The sequence below is a fragment of the Anolis carolinensis genome, chromosome 1 (assembly GCF_035594765.1).
Source record: "Anolis carolinensis isolate JA03-04 chromosome 1, rAnoCar3.1.pri, whole genome shotgun sequence".
Taxonomy (NCBI): Eukaryota; Metazoa; Chordata; class Lepidosauria; order Squamata; family Dactyloidae; genus Anolis; species Anolis carolinensis.
In genome coordinates this window covers 13,884,414-13,896,962 of record NC_085841.1, presented here as the reverse complement: position 1 = coordinate 13,896,962, position 12,549 = coordinate 13,884,414, and the positions used below count along the sequence as shown (strand labels likewise).

At 42.8% G+C, this 12,549-nt stretch overlaps 2 protein-coding genes across 2 annotated transcripts in view; both read left to right on the top strand.

Moving 5' to 3' along the window:
* acyp2 (acylphosphatase 2) overlaps window positions 1–9,571 on the top strand; it is an 86,564-nt gene extending 76,993 nt beyond the window's left edge. Inside the window, exon 4 of the mRNA XM_003216153.4 lies at window positions 8,331–9,571. Within this exon, the coding sequence (XP_003216201.1) occupies window positions 8,331–8,445 (115 nt within the window). The 3' untranslated portion in view covers window positions 8,446–9,571. The remainder of the gene's footprint in view (window positions 1–8,330) is intronic.
* The window catches only part of erlec1 (endoplasmic reticulum lectin 1), a 462,586-nt gene that overhangs the window by 266,726 nt on the left and 183,311 nt on the right, over window positions 1–12,549 (top strand). The gene's annotated exons all lie outside the window — the stretch shown is intronic.

Below are 12,549 nucleotides of genomic sequence, written 5' to 3'. Positions count from 1 at the left end.
CCTCAAGGGCCATCTAGTCCAACCCCCCGCTAAGAAGCAGGAAATCGCATTCAAAGCACCCCCGACAGATGGCCATCCAGCCTCTGCTTAAAAGCCTCCAAAGAAGGAGCCTCCACCACGGCCCGGGGGAGAGAGTTCCACTGCCGAACAGCCCTCACAGTGAGGAAGTTCTTCCTGATGTTCAGGTGGAATCTCCTTTCCTGTAGTTTGAAGCCATTGTTCCGTGTCCTAGTCTGCAGGGCAGCAGAAAATAAGCTTGCTCCCTCCTCCCTATGACTTCCCCTCACATATTTGTACATGGCTATCATGTCTCCTCTCAGCCTTCTCTTCTGCAGGCTAAACATGCCCAGCTCTTTAAGCCTCTCCTCATAGGGCTTGTTCTCCAGACCCTTAATCATTTTAGTTGCCCTCCTCTGGACGCTTTCCAGCTTGTCAGCATCTCCCTTCATCTGCGGTGCCCAAAACTGGACACAGTATTCCAGGTGTGGTCTGACCAAGGCAGAATAGAGGGGGAGCATGACTTCCCTGGATCTAGACGTTATTCCCCTATTGATGCAGGCCAAAATCCCATTGGCTTTTTTAGCTGCCGCATCACATTGTAGGCTCATGTTTAACTTGTTGTCCACGAGGACTCCAAGATCTTTTTCGCACACACTGCTGTCAAGCCAGGCGTCCCCCATTCTGTATCTTTGATTTCCATTTTTTCTGCCGAAGTGAAGTATCTTGCATTTGTCCCTGTTGAACTTCATTTTGTTAGTTTCGGCCCATCTCTCTAGTCTGTCAAGATCGTTTTGAATTCTGCTCCTGTCTTCTGGAGTGTTAGCTATCCCTCCGAGTTTGGTGTCATCTGCAAACTTGATGATCGTGCCTTCTAACCCTTCGTCTAAGTCGTTAATAAAGATGTTGAACAGAACCGGGCCCAGGACGGAGCCCTGCGGCACTCCACTTGTCACTTCTTTCCATGATGAAGACGACGCATTGGTGAGCACCCTTTGGGTTCGTTCGCTTAGCCAATTACAGATCCACCTAACCGTAGTTTTGTCTAGCCCACATTTTACTAGTTTGTTTGCCAGAAGGTCGTGGGGGACTTTGTCGAAGGCCTTACTGAAATCTAGATATGCTACATCCACGGCATTCCCTGTATCGACCCAACTCGTAACTCTATCGAAAAAAGAGATCAGATTAGTCTGGCATGACTTGTTTTTGGTAAATCCGTGTTGACTATTAGCAATGACCGCATTTGTTTCTAAGTGTTTGCAGACCACTTCCTTAATGATCTTTTCCAGAATCTTGCCTGGTATTGATGTGAGGCTGACCGGACGGTAATTGTTTGGGTCGTTCTTTTTTCCCTTCTTGAAGATAGGGACCACATTCGCCCTCCTCCAATCTGCTGGGACTTCTCCTGTTCTCCAAGAACTCTCGAAGATGATTGCCAGTGGTTCTGAAATAACTTCCGCTAGTTCCTTCAATACTCTTGGATGTAGCTGATCTGGCCCTGGGGACTTGAATTCGTTTAGAGTGGCCAGGTGTTCCTGGACAACTTGTTTCCCTATTTGGGGTTGGATTTCCCCCAATCCTTCGTCCATTCCATGTTGCTGCAGATGGATGCATTCTGCTTCAACAGGCAAGGCTCCCTCCATCAAGGAACAACTTTTGTCAATTCCATTCTTTTCCTTTCTTGATTCTCTTAACATGACATGTGCTGCCCAATGAGGAGTGCTAGGAAAGGTTATGGTTCATCTCTGAAATCTTAAGTAAAAACCAGGATTCTGGGGCAGGGAGAAGGTACAAATGGAAGGACAGATAGCTTTGCTTCAGAATGAGCAACCAACCCATCTGTTCTTGGTGTGACGTTTTTGTGACAGATGCCATTGTCATCAGCATCCCTGTAGTATACTGATTGGTTGTGAGTTGAATACACAAACACACACACTTCATATCATTTACCATAACTGTTTTGTGTCATTTGGCGAAAGCGTTTCAAAATGGTTAAAAGACGTAAGACCAGTGACAAGGCATATGTTTAGCATGAGAAGATCCAAGAGGGTTCCTTGACATCTCCAGGTTGGGCTAGGAAATAATCCTGCCTGAAACCCTAAAGAGATGCTGTCTGGGTTAGATGGACCAGTGGGTTTGACTTTGCTTAAATTCATTCCCTAGGTTCCTATGCCAAGATCAGCTCACAATCAGAAGTAGCTTAGATGCCTTCAGGAAAGGAAGAATGTGTATATCTCCACCAGCCCCAGCTTAATAGAACTGAAATGAGGAAAGTAGGTATGTCCAGGTATTATTGGTCCATACACCATGCCATCCTTACTCAGCATAGCCCATAGTGACAGTTATTGGGATTTGCAATCCACAACAACAGGTGGGCACAGTGTGATTGATGCAGAGATCATCTATGGCTTGATTCCCTTAATTCGTTAATTCCCCACAGCCCCCAAATCCCTCTTTTTTTTCTGTAGTCCTTCACAAAATAGTGTCAGAAAGTGACAACATCACTTCCGTTGCTTTTTCATGGGCTGGAGCTACAGAGGAAAATGGATATTTGGACTTACAGTAAGGGTCAATTTGTATAGGGTTGTGGGGGGATTGGGTCCCTACCCCCTGCACACATAGTTATTCACCCCTGTTATACAGCCGTGAAGACAAAGTGCTTTTTTTTCTGTGTCAGGAGCAACCTGAGTTGCTTCTGGTGTGAGAAAATTGGCCGTCTGCAAGGACGTTGCCCAGGGGACGCCCGGATGTTTTGATGTTTTTACCATCCTTGTGGGAGGCTTCTCTCATGTCCCCGCATGGAGCTGCAGCTGATAGAGGGAGCTCATCCATGCTCTCCCCGGGTGGGATTTGAACCTGGCAGCCTTCAGGTCAGCAACCCAACCTTCAAGTCACAAGGCTTTAACCCACTACGCCACCAGGGGCTCCAAAGTGCTTCACCCTAATGGATAAGTCTGCCATTCCACACTGGAATTATGGCTCCTAATGTCATCCTAGATCAGTGGTTCTCAGCCTGTTGTCCCCAGATGCCTCCTGTTGCAATCACCACCCAAAACTTCCCCTTCCCTGCCTTTCTGGACTTCCGCCTGAAGAAAAGGTCAGGCAACTCCTTTCGGTCCCAGTGCCAAGTAGGAGTCACAGCATTTACTGTCATTAATTATAATTATCCTTTTCGGCCTTCAACTCTCAGAAATCCCAACAGCGGCTAAACTGGCAGGGATTTCTGGGAATTGTAGGCCAAAAACATCTGGGGACCCCAGGTTGAGAACTATTGTCCTAGATGCATTTCCAGATCCTCCAACATTACCTATTGTAGACTAGCACATGTTTGGTAGTAAGGGGTCACCTATCTCAATATTGCAACTCCTTCTACCTGGCTCCTTGTGCTCCATTCCACTGTCCTGCTGATATAGTACAACTTGCCTTAGACAATCAGAATAGATTGTCCTGCTCCTTTCCTACCCAGAGTTTGTGATTAATGATTCAAGTTTGCAAGGGTGCAATGTGATCTGTTTGGGTGACAAAAGCAGTCACCGATCTATATTGGGGGGGGGGGGAGGAATACCAGAACAGATTGAGTGTCCCTTATCCAAATGCTTGGAACTAGATGTAATTTGGATTTTTTTTCAGATTGTGGGATACTTGTATTTTCCATATATGGTATGTAAAATAAATCTTGGAGATTGGACCAAAGTCCAGACACAACAATAATTTATGTTTCATGTATGCATTATTGCACAAACACAACTTGTGTGCATTAAACCATCAGAAAAAAATGTCACTATCTCAGCCACAAATCTCGGCAATTTTGGATTTTTGGAATATTTTTGATTTTGGAGTTCAAGATAAGAGATGCTCAACCTGCAGGAGTTCTCTATGAACAAGAAATTACAAAATGTACACATAGTGATGTTAGGTATCCAAGCAATGAAAGCAAAGCCATCTGTCAGAGATACTTCGTGCTTTTCCGGCATGGCAGGGGGTTGGACTAGATGGCCCATGTGGTCTCTTCTAACTCTATTATTCTATGATTCATGTATGTTTTTGTGAAAGAGAGGAAGTAGTTTATGTCATAAAATAATGCATTAATGATTTTAGGGCAGAATTCTAATATTGCCTAAGGTTTTAATACCTGTTGCTCAGTTTAATAGCATGCTTTTTAATTACATTGGCTTTCTGATACTTGAGAGTTCATGACCCTTCTATTTCAGATTATGCTAAATGATTTATTTTGTTCCTGCTTTTGATTTTGTTAACTCATAACAATCCATTATGTATAATAAACACAGGTTTCAACCCAGCTGTACTTAAACCAGTGGGAACTTTGCTGCTGGTGTTAGCAATACAGCATGCACACCATTATGAGGTTGTCCAGCATCAGCCGCTTTGGCTTCCAAGAGTATTACAGTCTCCGATAGAAGTCTCTGTAGCTCTGGAGTCTTAAATCTTTTAAACTGCAGATTGAACTTGAAAGCTTATGCATGCAAAATCTCTATTCTGCTATAGAGTTATGGACAACCCACTATTATAAAAATAGTTGCTTATTACAGCAGTTCTTGCATTAAGTAGCCATTAAATGCTGGATTAAGTTACTGCATTAAGATGCTGGTGCAGACTTCTAAATAGAGGCTGGTGGGTCAGGTATCACTGTCATAGTGAATCCACTCCAGGTTCGAGTCTGAATTTTAAAGGAGCTGTCCTAAGTGCATGGTGTAGTGGTGTGGTATTGAACCATGACCCCCAGTTGTCCATTAAACTGGGTGACGTTTGGCTAGTTGCACTCTCTCTCAGCCTCTGAGGAAGGCAAGAACAAAACTCTTCTGAACAAATCTTGCCAAGAAAACGCTGTGATAGGTTAACTTTAGGGTTGCCGTTAGTTGGGAATGACTTGAAGGCATACAGCAACAACACAAATCCCAACTGCTGGGCCATGTTACCATACTAGGTTCAGCATCTTGGATAGATTCTTTAAAGTTTGGATTAATACCCTGACTGATTCACTAGCTCACTGAACCACTACTGAGTGGAGGCATCCTGAGGTTTAATTTGTTGCAAAGCACTGCTATGGCAGGCTTCCCAGACCTGGTTGACTCCAGATGTGTTAAACTCTTTCTGGCTTCATTTCTAGACAGCATTGGTCATAGTGACTGGGATAATATATGGTGTAATATATCAGGAGGATATCAGCTTAGAGACTAAGCCAGAATATGTCTGAGTAGTAGTGAAGATAATAGGGGTGAAATCTGAATTTAGCCAGGAAGCATTCTGTATGACACTGAGCACGCTGCAGGAACATAAGAATCTTGGAGAAAGACCCCAAAAGTTCAGGACGTTGTCATGTCCCTAACAGATCCAGTTCTTCAAATCTTGGGCAGCATTTGAGGTTCATTAATGTAAACTAACTACAAGGTGTGGAGCCAGTGTTAAAGTGATGGACTATGACTCTAGGAGAACAGGGTTTGAATACCTGTTCTCAGCCGTGAAACCCCCATGATAGGACCACCATACATTAGAAATGAATTGAAGGCACACAACAATCACAAGATAGATCATCTCAGAACTTGCACTGGATTTGGAAGGAGAAGCAGAAGTCACAGAGGAACAGAGGGAACTTGCTTAGAATTGTATGAAAAGGAGCCAGAAATCTAATTCTACATCTGTCAAATCCAGGGTGTTCTAGAATGAGTGCTATTGTCTTTTACTCATCATGCATGATACTTTATAGGCAAGAGGTTCCAGCTGTGATTGACTTTCACTTGTAAATAACCTTTGTTTTCACGTGTCTCTTTTCTTTCTACAAAAAACATCATAGTGGAAATACATGGAATAGCTGCATTCAATGGCTAGGATCTTGGTTGGCAGAATCCCTATTTATCCCTGCATATGTAGGGCATGGAAGAACGAAGTATCTAGTACTTTCTTCCATATGCTCCTCACACTAGGTGTGTAACAGCAGAAGAATTCTTCCATATGGAGATCACTCCCTCTCCATTACTTCCTATTATTACTTCCTTCTTCACCAGATGTGCAAAAGGCATGTAGCTGATCAGTGACCAGGGGATGAAGCCATATCCTAGAATCAGCTGGCTGTTGTTATATACTTAGGGAAGAAGCAGGGAAAGAGGGGGAGGAGGAAGAGATGTGTCTTCAATCCATTTTAAAGCCACTCTTAATACACTGGCAGAGACATATGCTTGGAAGCTTGGATCTTGGCCAGTGTCTTTATATTGATAGTGGTTTATATTGATCGTACTTCATCTGGAGGCACCATAAGCCTGCATAAACCTGGCTGTTGCTTCTGCAAGGTCCTCTGAGAAGAAGAGGCATAAGACTGAATGTTCTGCTTGGCCAATTTGCCTTCCTTGACTTGGTTTGAAGTGTGAAGGAGCTTTTTAAACACAGAGAGCATTACAATAGGATAAATAATATGCAAAACTTGGAGAAGGTCATTTTTGGCCCACAGCTCCACAGGTAATGTCATATACTGAGAAAGAACATAACTGTATCTCACAGAAATACGTGAAGAGTTCTGTGATGTCACCACATTACTACATTGTGATGTTGTTCAACCAGATTTGCATGTGATCTGTATAGTCAGTAAGCCTCACATATGGGCAACAACATGCAGTGTACATCCACATACAGTGCATGGCGATGCGCAATGAACAACCATGTGCCATGCATTACATGCACCATTGTGCTCTCGCAAACTTGAGCTTCATATAACTATCCTGTATTGTTCAACTACTTTCATAGGGGAAACTTAAATGTGTAAGACTGAGGACTTTACTGCTCAAGGTCTTAAATTGAGTTCTGTTATTGCAAATTGATCTCGCTGAGAGCTGGCACATGCAGCATAGTCACTACTTACCCTACCAGTCCTTGCTGCAAGAGCTTTATGTAAGCTGAAAGCACTTTTAGCTTACCGCAAAAGTTCAGATGTAACTCCTCCCAACCTGTGCATTGCCTCTCTTCATCCATGCCGCCTCCCTTTTCTGGAAGAATTGTACAATTCTGAGAGTTCACAATAATGTGGCTTCATCTCTTATGTGAGTTTGCAGTTGCACAATTATATCTGCATTATCAAAGTACACAAGCAATGTCCCTACAAGCATTTCAAATATTCATTAAAAAATAAAGATGTATGCTGCAATTCTAGGTCTTTTCCAAGTTTGTGGCTTCTACAAGGGATAGGTGTATTTATGACTGCCAAATCTTATTTTGTGATTCATGGGCATGCCTGAGCTGGGATCTTTGAAAATGAAGATTGGAGATCTTGCTATTCCTGCTGCAAATACTAACGAAATGCTTAATCAAGAATGGAAATCCCTATCGCTGCCTGGAATTATCTGCAAAACTTTGCAGATACTTGGTTTATATATTTATTTTGATAAAGGAAGCAAACAGGACGAAAGTGGGAAGTGATGGCTTGTAGACAGAGGACTTCTCAGGCTACTTGCTGGAAGTGGAATGGCCAGAAGCTTGGGGAAGTGAAGCAGTTGAAAGTGATGCCCATGTCCACTCCACTTCCAACTGCAGCCATGTTTTTGATCTATCACATCAGTTCAATACACTTTGGAAGCGCTTTCTGCTGTCTAAAATGGTTGCTCCCTGTTTATTAAAAAGGACAGCCATACCATGAATTGAAGACTGTTTTGAGTTGACTTAACCACAATGTTGTGCAATCATGAGAATTTCTGTTTGTAGTTTGGGAGCTCCTGATATGCACAAGAATATTCATGAACACGATTTCAGCCTCTCTCTCAACCAGCATGTAGCCACAGGGCCGGCCGGAGATAATTTTCAATGTTAAGCGGGGGTGCTGAAAAGCGCCCCCGCCACCGGCCCCGCCTCCCGCGCCCTGGCCCCGCCTCCCACGCTGCGTGGGAGGCGGGGCCGGGGCACGCTGGGCGGGGGGGCGGGGCCAGAGTTGGCCCCGCCTCCCACGCTACTCCCGCTCGCCCGTCTGGCCTTTTCTAGCTGGCCAGACTGCAGCAGAGGTCCCTCCAGGCCTGGATTGCGATTGCGGCCTGGAGGGACCTCCGCTGCAGTCTGGCCAGCTAGAAAAGGCCAGATGGGCGAGGGCAAATAGCGCTGGAGGCAGGGCCAACTCTGGCCCCGCCTTCCGTCAGGGCGGTGCCCCGCCTCCCGCCCAGCCTGATGGCGCCCCCCTGGACCTGCGCCCGAGGCGGCGGCCTCAGTGGCCTCCATAGTGGGGCCGGCCCTGTGTAGCCATGATGGCTGGTGAAGTCTATGTGTCATAGTCCACATAATATAATTTCTAAAATTGTGTCAAAAATACTAAGTCACCTGTTGTTATTCTTTCCATACAGGATGAACTGGCTGGCCAATGTTGGAAGTCCGAGCTGCAAAATTGAGGAGGCAAATTTTTCTAACGAAAAGGAGATCTCGAAACTTGACTTCGATTCATTCTTCACAAGATACTAACCTGAAAAAACAACACTTGGTTTAGAATTTCCAGCCTGCTGTGGTTGTATAATAGTTTCCACACTTCCTTAAAGTGTCAAAATTGCTGCAAACTAGGAAACTGGAACAATTATTTCAATTGTGTTTGGTAGAAATAGCAAAGTAGAAGTAGAACAATATAGGGGTGGTGAAAAGTATTTCTTCTTCTAAAAAGTCCTTTTAATTCATAAAAGATCCCCTAAATTGGGACTGATTCTGGTTTTTTGAAAAACTGCATTGCACCAAACTGCATTTAACATGTCCATTTTTTTTTTCTTTTTCTAAATTAACAGCCATGGGAGGGTGTTGAGATCAGGTTGCAAATGGAACTTCTTTTCCAGGATTGATAGAAATTTATGGGAGCAAATTTCAGAGGGAACATTGCAAATGGAGATGATTTGACTCGCCTCCTCCCTTTGATTCTAGTATTGTTTAAGCCAGCTATGGGTGTTAATTAGCGAAAACTAACAAAACCTAGGTATGTTAGATATGGTTAGGTTTTTAATTTCCCAACCACTTTGATCCATGTTAATCACAACGTAGAGTAAGCAGGAACACATGGATTTTCATAGAGCACAACTGCATTGGACTTAGAGTGTATGGAGTTATTCCCATGTATTATTTATATATTTACAGTTCAATTCTATGTAAGTTGACTTGGAAATAAGTCCCCTTGCTTCTGATGGAAATTACTCCTGGGTGATTATGTATAGAATGGTAACCTAACACAAAGAAAAAAGCTTGTAATCTTAAAACTTAGAAATGACCAGATCAGATCAAAGCTATTAAATACCTTACACTCCAGGCCAAAGCAAGAACAAAAACACTGCAATGGTTTACACTGGTTTTAGTCAACCTTCCTTCACTGTGAATTCTTCCCCCACCTCAATACTGACTGTTGTACTAAAATAATAATAAAGACAAATATTGCCTTTATGCCTTGATTAGTGTACATGGGCTAAAATAAATATTGATTGCCACAGAAAATCTGTCTTGGTCTACTTTGAGATAAAAATGTTCCTGAATCAATCTTGGTAGCACCTTGAATGGTGTGAGATAATGGACTACATCTCTGTATCTGAAGAGCTAATAAAGTTTGTTCCAGTAAGTTTCTGTATGTCGGTTTAGTGCTTTGCCCCTAAATGTTAAATTATTTAATTTGCTTAAAAGTACTTTTAAAGTTTAATTGGCTCTTCACATTTGTAGGTCAAACTAATGAAACTATCGAGTCATAGAGGTTCTTGAGATATGTAGAAAGATAATGCCTCAGTGTTTTAAAAAATATTTTTTAAATTTAAAAATCCACATTTCCCCCACTTCCACAGGGTTCTGCACCTCTGACCTCAGCAAGTGTGGAGGGCTGGGTGGTTTTGGAATTGGCTCTTGGGAACTGGAATCAGACTTGGCATCAATCACGTCCTGTAAGACCTAGCAGAAGCTGTCACAACCCATTGGTAGCTATGGCTTAGATCACTGGTTCTCAACCTGTGGGTTCCCAGATGTTTTGGCCTTCAACTCCCAGAAATCTTAACAGCTGGTAAACTGGCTGGGGTTTCTGGGGTTGTAGGTCAAAAATACCTGGGGACCCTAGCTTGAGAACCACTGGCTTAGATAGTGGGCAAGGATCCATAGACCAAAGCAAATGGTAGCAGTGCTATTATGATGATGGGTAAAACTTGGGATTGGAGCCGGAGATATTTTCCATGGAAAATGTGTGTGCACTCACATCTTGCTTATGGCCAAATGTGAAATGTAGTTGGCCACTTTGTAAATAAAATACTGGACTCAGTCGGCTTTATTCTTATCCAGCACAGCTCAGCTCATCTCATGTTCTTTATAACATTGGAAACCATTGCGTGTTTGAGTGAATGCTTAGCTCTAATGCATCTGGAAGAAGAATCTCTACCACCATTGAGATAGCATAGCTCTCAAGCTGACAGTAATGCAAAACAGCTTTTAGTGGGCAAATATAAACTAAGCAGGCCTCTTGAAGCACTTTGGTGAGATGTCGTTCTCAAAGCATGACTTCATTTGAACTAAGAGATGGACACTGCCCATTGGCATGTACACGAAGAAGCCTTCCTTCCAAAACCAGATTCATTTTCATTGAGTCTTTGTACATGTCTAGCTCCAGACATTTCATTTAAGTTTTTGGCTGGGTTGCTCATACGTAGCTATAATTCCAAAGACACATAGCTTTTGTGATCATTCACAAGCATCCTTTGTTAAACTCTTTGAGGGTGACCCTTGTTAAACTGAAATGCAAAATGGCAAAGATCAAGTCTAGGTCTTGTTTAATTGCTGAAATATCCTCCCTGCCCCCCCCCCCCCCCGCCCCTAGGCTGTGATTCTGTCTTTTGGTCTCCTGGGCGAAAAGAAAACGTCAGAGGCAGTGCTGGTGTAGGGGAAATCCATAATTCCTCAGCATGTTCCTTTCTCCTGTTCTTTTTATCTCTGCTGTAATGTGGGAAATAAAATGATGTGAGAGCTTGTCAAAAGTTTGACTCTTGTGATATGAAGACTGAACAGTTAATACATACCAACGTTTGGATCCAAATTTAGACTAATGCAACTAGGCAATGGAGTGTACTTTTTCCCAGTCCCACCATCCTCAAGGCAACCCTCCCAACCTCCTGAAAACACTGCACAGAAGACGAAAATCCACCTTGGATCCAATCCCAGAAGAAATTGAATCAATTAGTCAGTTTGGTCCGTCAAACAATCAATAGATTAAGCTGTAGTATAAGATGGATTCCTGAAAACTAGATGGAGATACTTTCCATGGATATAATCCAAAAAGCAGATTCTGGATTCAATCTAACATGAATAAGTCAGCTCTTGTATGGTCCATACTAGTGCTTGGAAATGTTATATTTTGGCTAATAATTCCCAGAGTCCTTCAGAGAGCATAGCCAGTGATGGTGGGGATTTGGGGAGCTCTTATCCAAAACTTTGGTCGTGGTTTGAGTTAATATATTAAGTTAGCCAAGAAATGCTATTTTCCTGGCGCAGCCCCACCCATTTGTCCTTTCTGGGCAGCAACTGCAGGCAGTAATAGAGGTCTGCTCTCTGGTTGATCAAAACAGAGTAGACTGATATTTCCAATGTCTCCTGTCAGCAATCTCCATTATGACAATCAGAAGTAAGATCCTTGTTGAACTTCCTCTTCACACCCGGGATGGCTGGTGGAAGGAATGTGAAAACTTCCATCTTTTGCATCCCAGTTAAAAAGAGAATAACTCTCCAACACTTCCAGCAGCTGCTTACCAGTAAGGTGGGATAAGGGACAATCCCCACCCTATGTATCCTCTACTCTATTGCTTGGATTGTGAATATGTATGCTTCAATAATACAAATTAGATTGCATAATTCAAGGTTATGCTTTCTTCATGAATTCCAGTTGTTGCTTTTTTCCAAACTCTGCATCTCATCCATATTTGGATCAAAATAGGTGGGATCTTTAGAGAATTTTGGAAATGCACAAACAGGAAGAAACTTAGAATTTGCCTATCAATAGTTACTACTTGAAAAGACACATAATGCACCTAGTCACAGTCTTAAGAGGCACTGAATTTCAATTTGAACTACAAGCAATGGCCTACATTATGGTTGCATTGCATAAATCTCCACAAGTGGAGCTGTACACTGATTGTGCTATTGCAATCCTTATAGTGAATGGCAATATTGTGTAACTTGATGCATACCTAACTGCAACAAAATACTGAAATGAATATGTATTTCATGTGCATGTGCATCACAGGTATATCTGTATGCCCTATGGCACTGAGTGCAGATGTTAGGCCACTTCTACAGTCTAATATGGTTGGCTATTTTTGTCCAATATAAATCATCCCTGTATGTACATATATACGTACATATACATATATCCATTTGACCATTATGTCTCAAAAACCATCTTTGTACTGACATGCCCATCATATTTGAAGTATCACAAAGCAAAATAATGTTCCCCAACAGTGCATGGCAAGATTTGCCACCATACTTTCTCTTATATGACACCAATCTGTCGGGTTTGATTTCTCTGAAGTCCTTCGGAGCTGCCTTTCTTGGCACTCCTTTTATTCT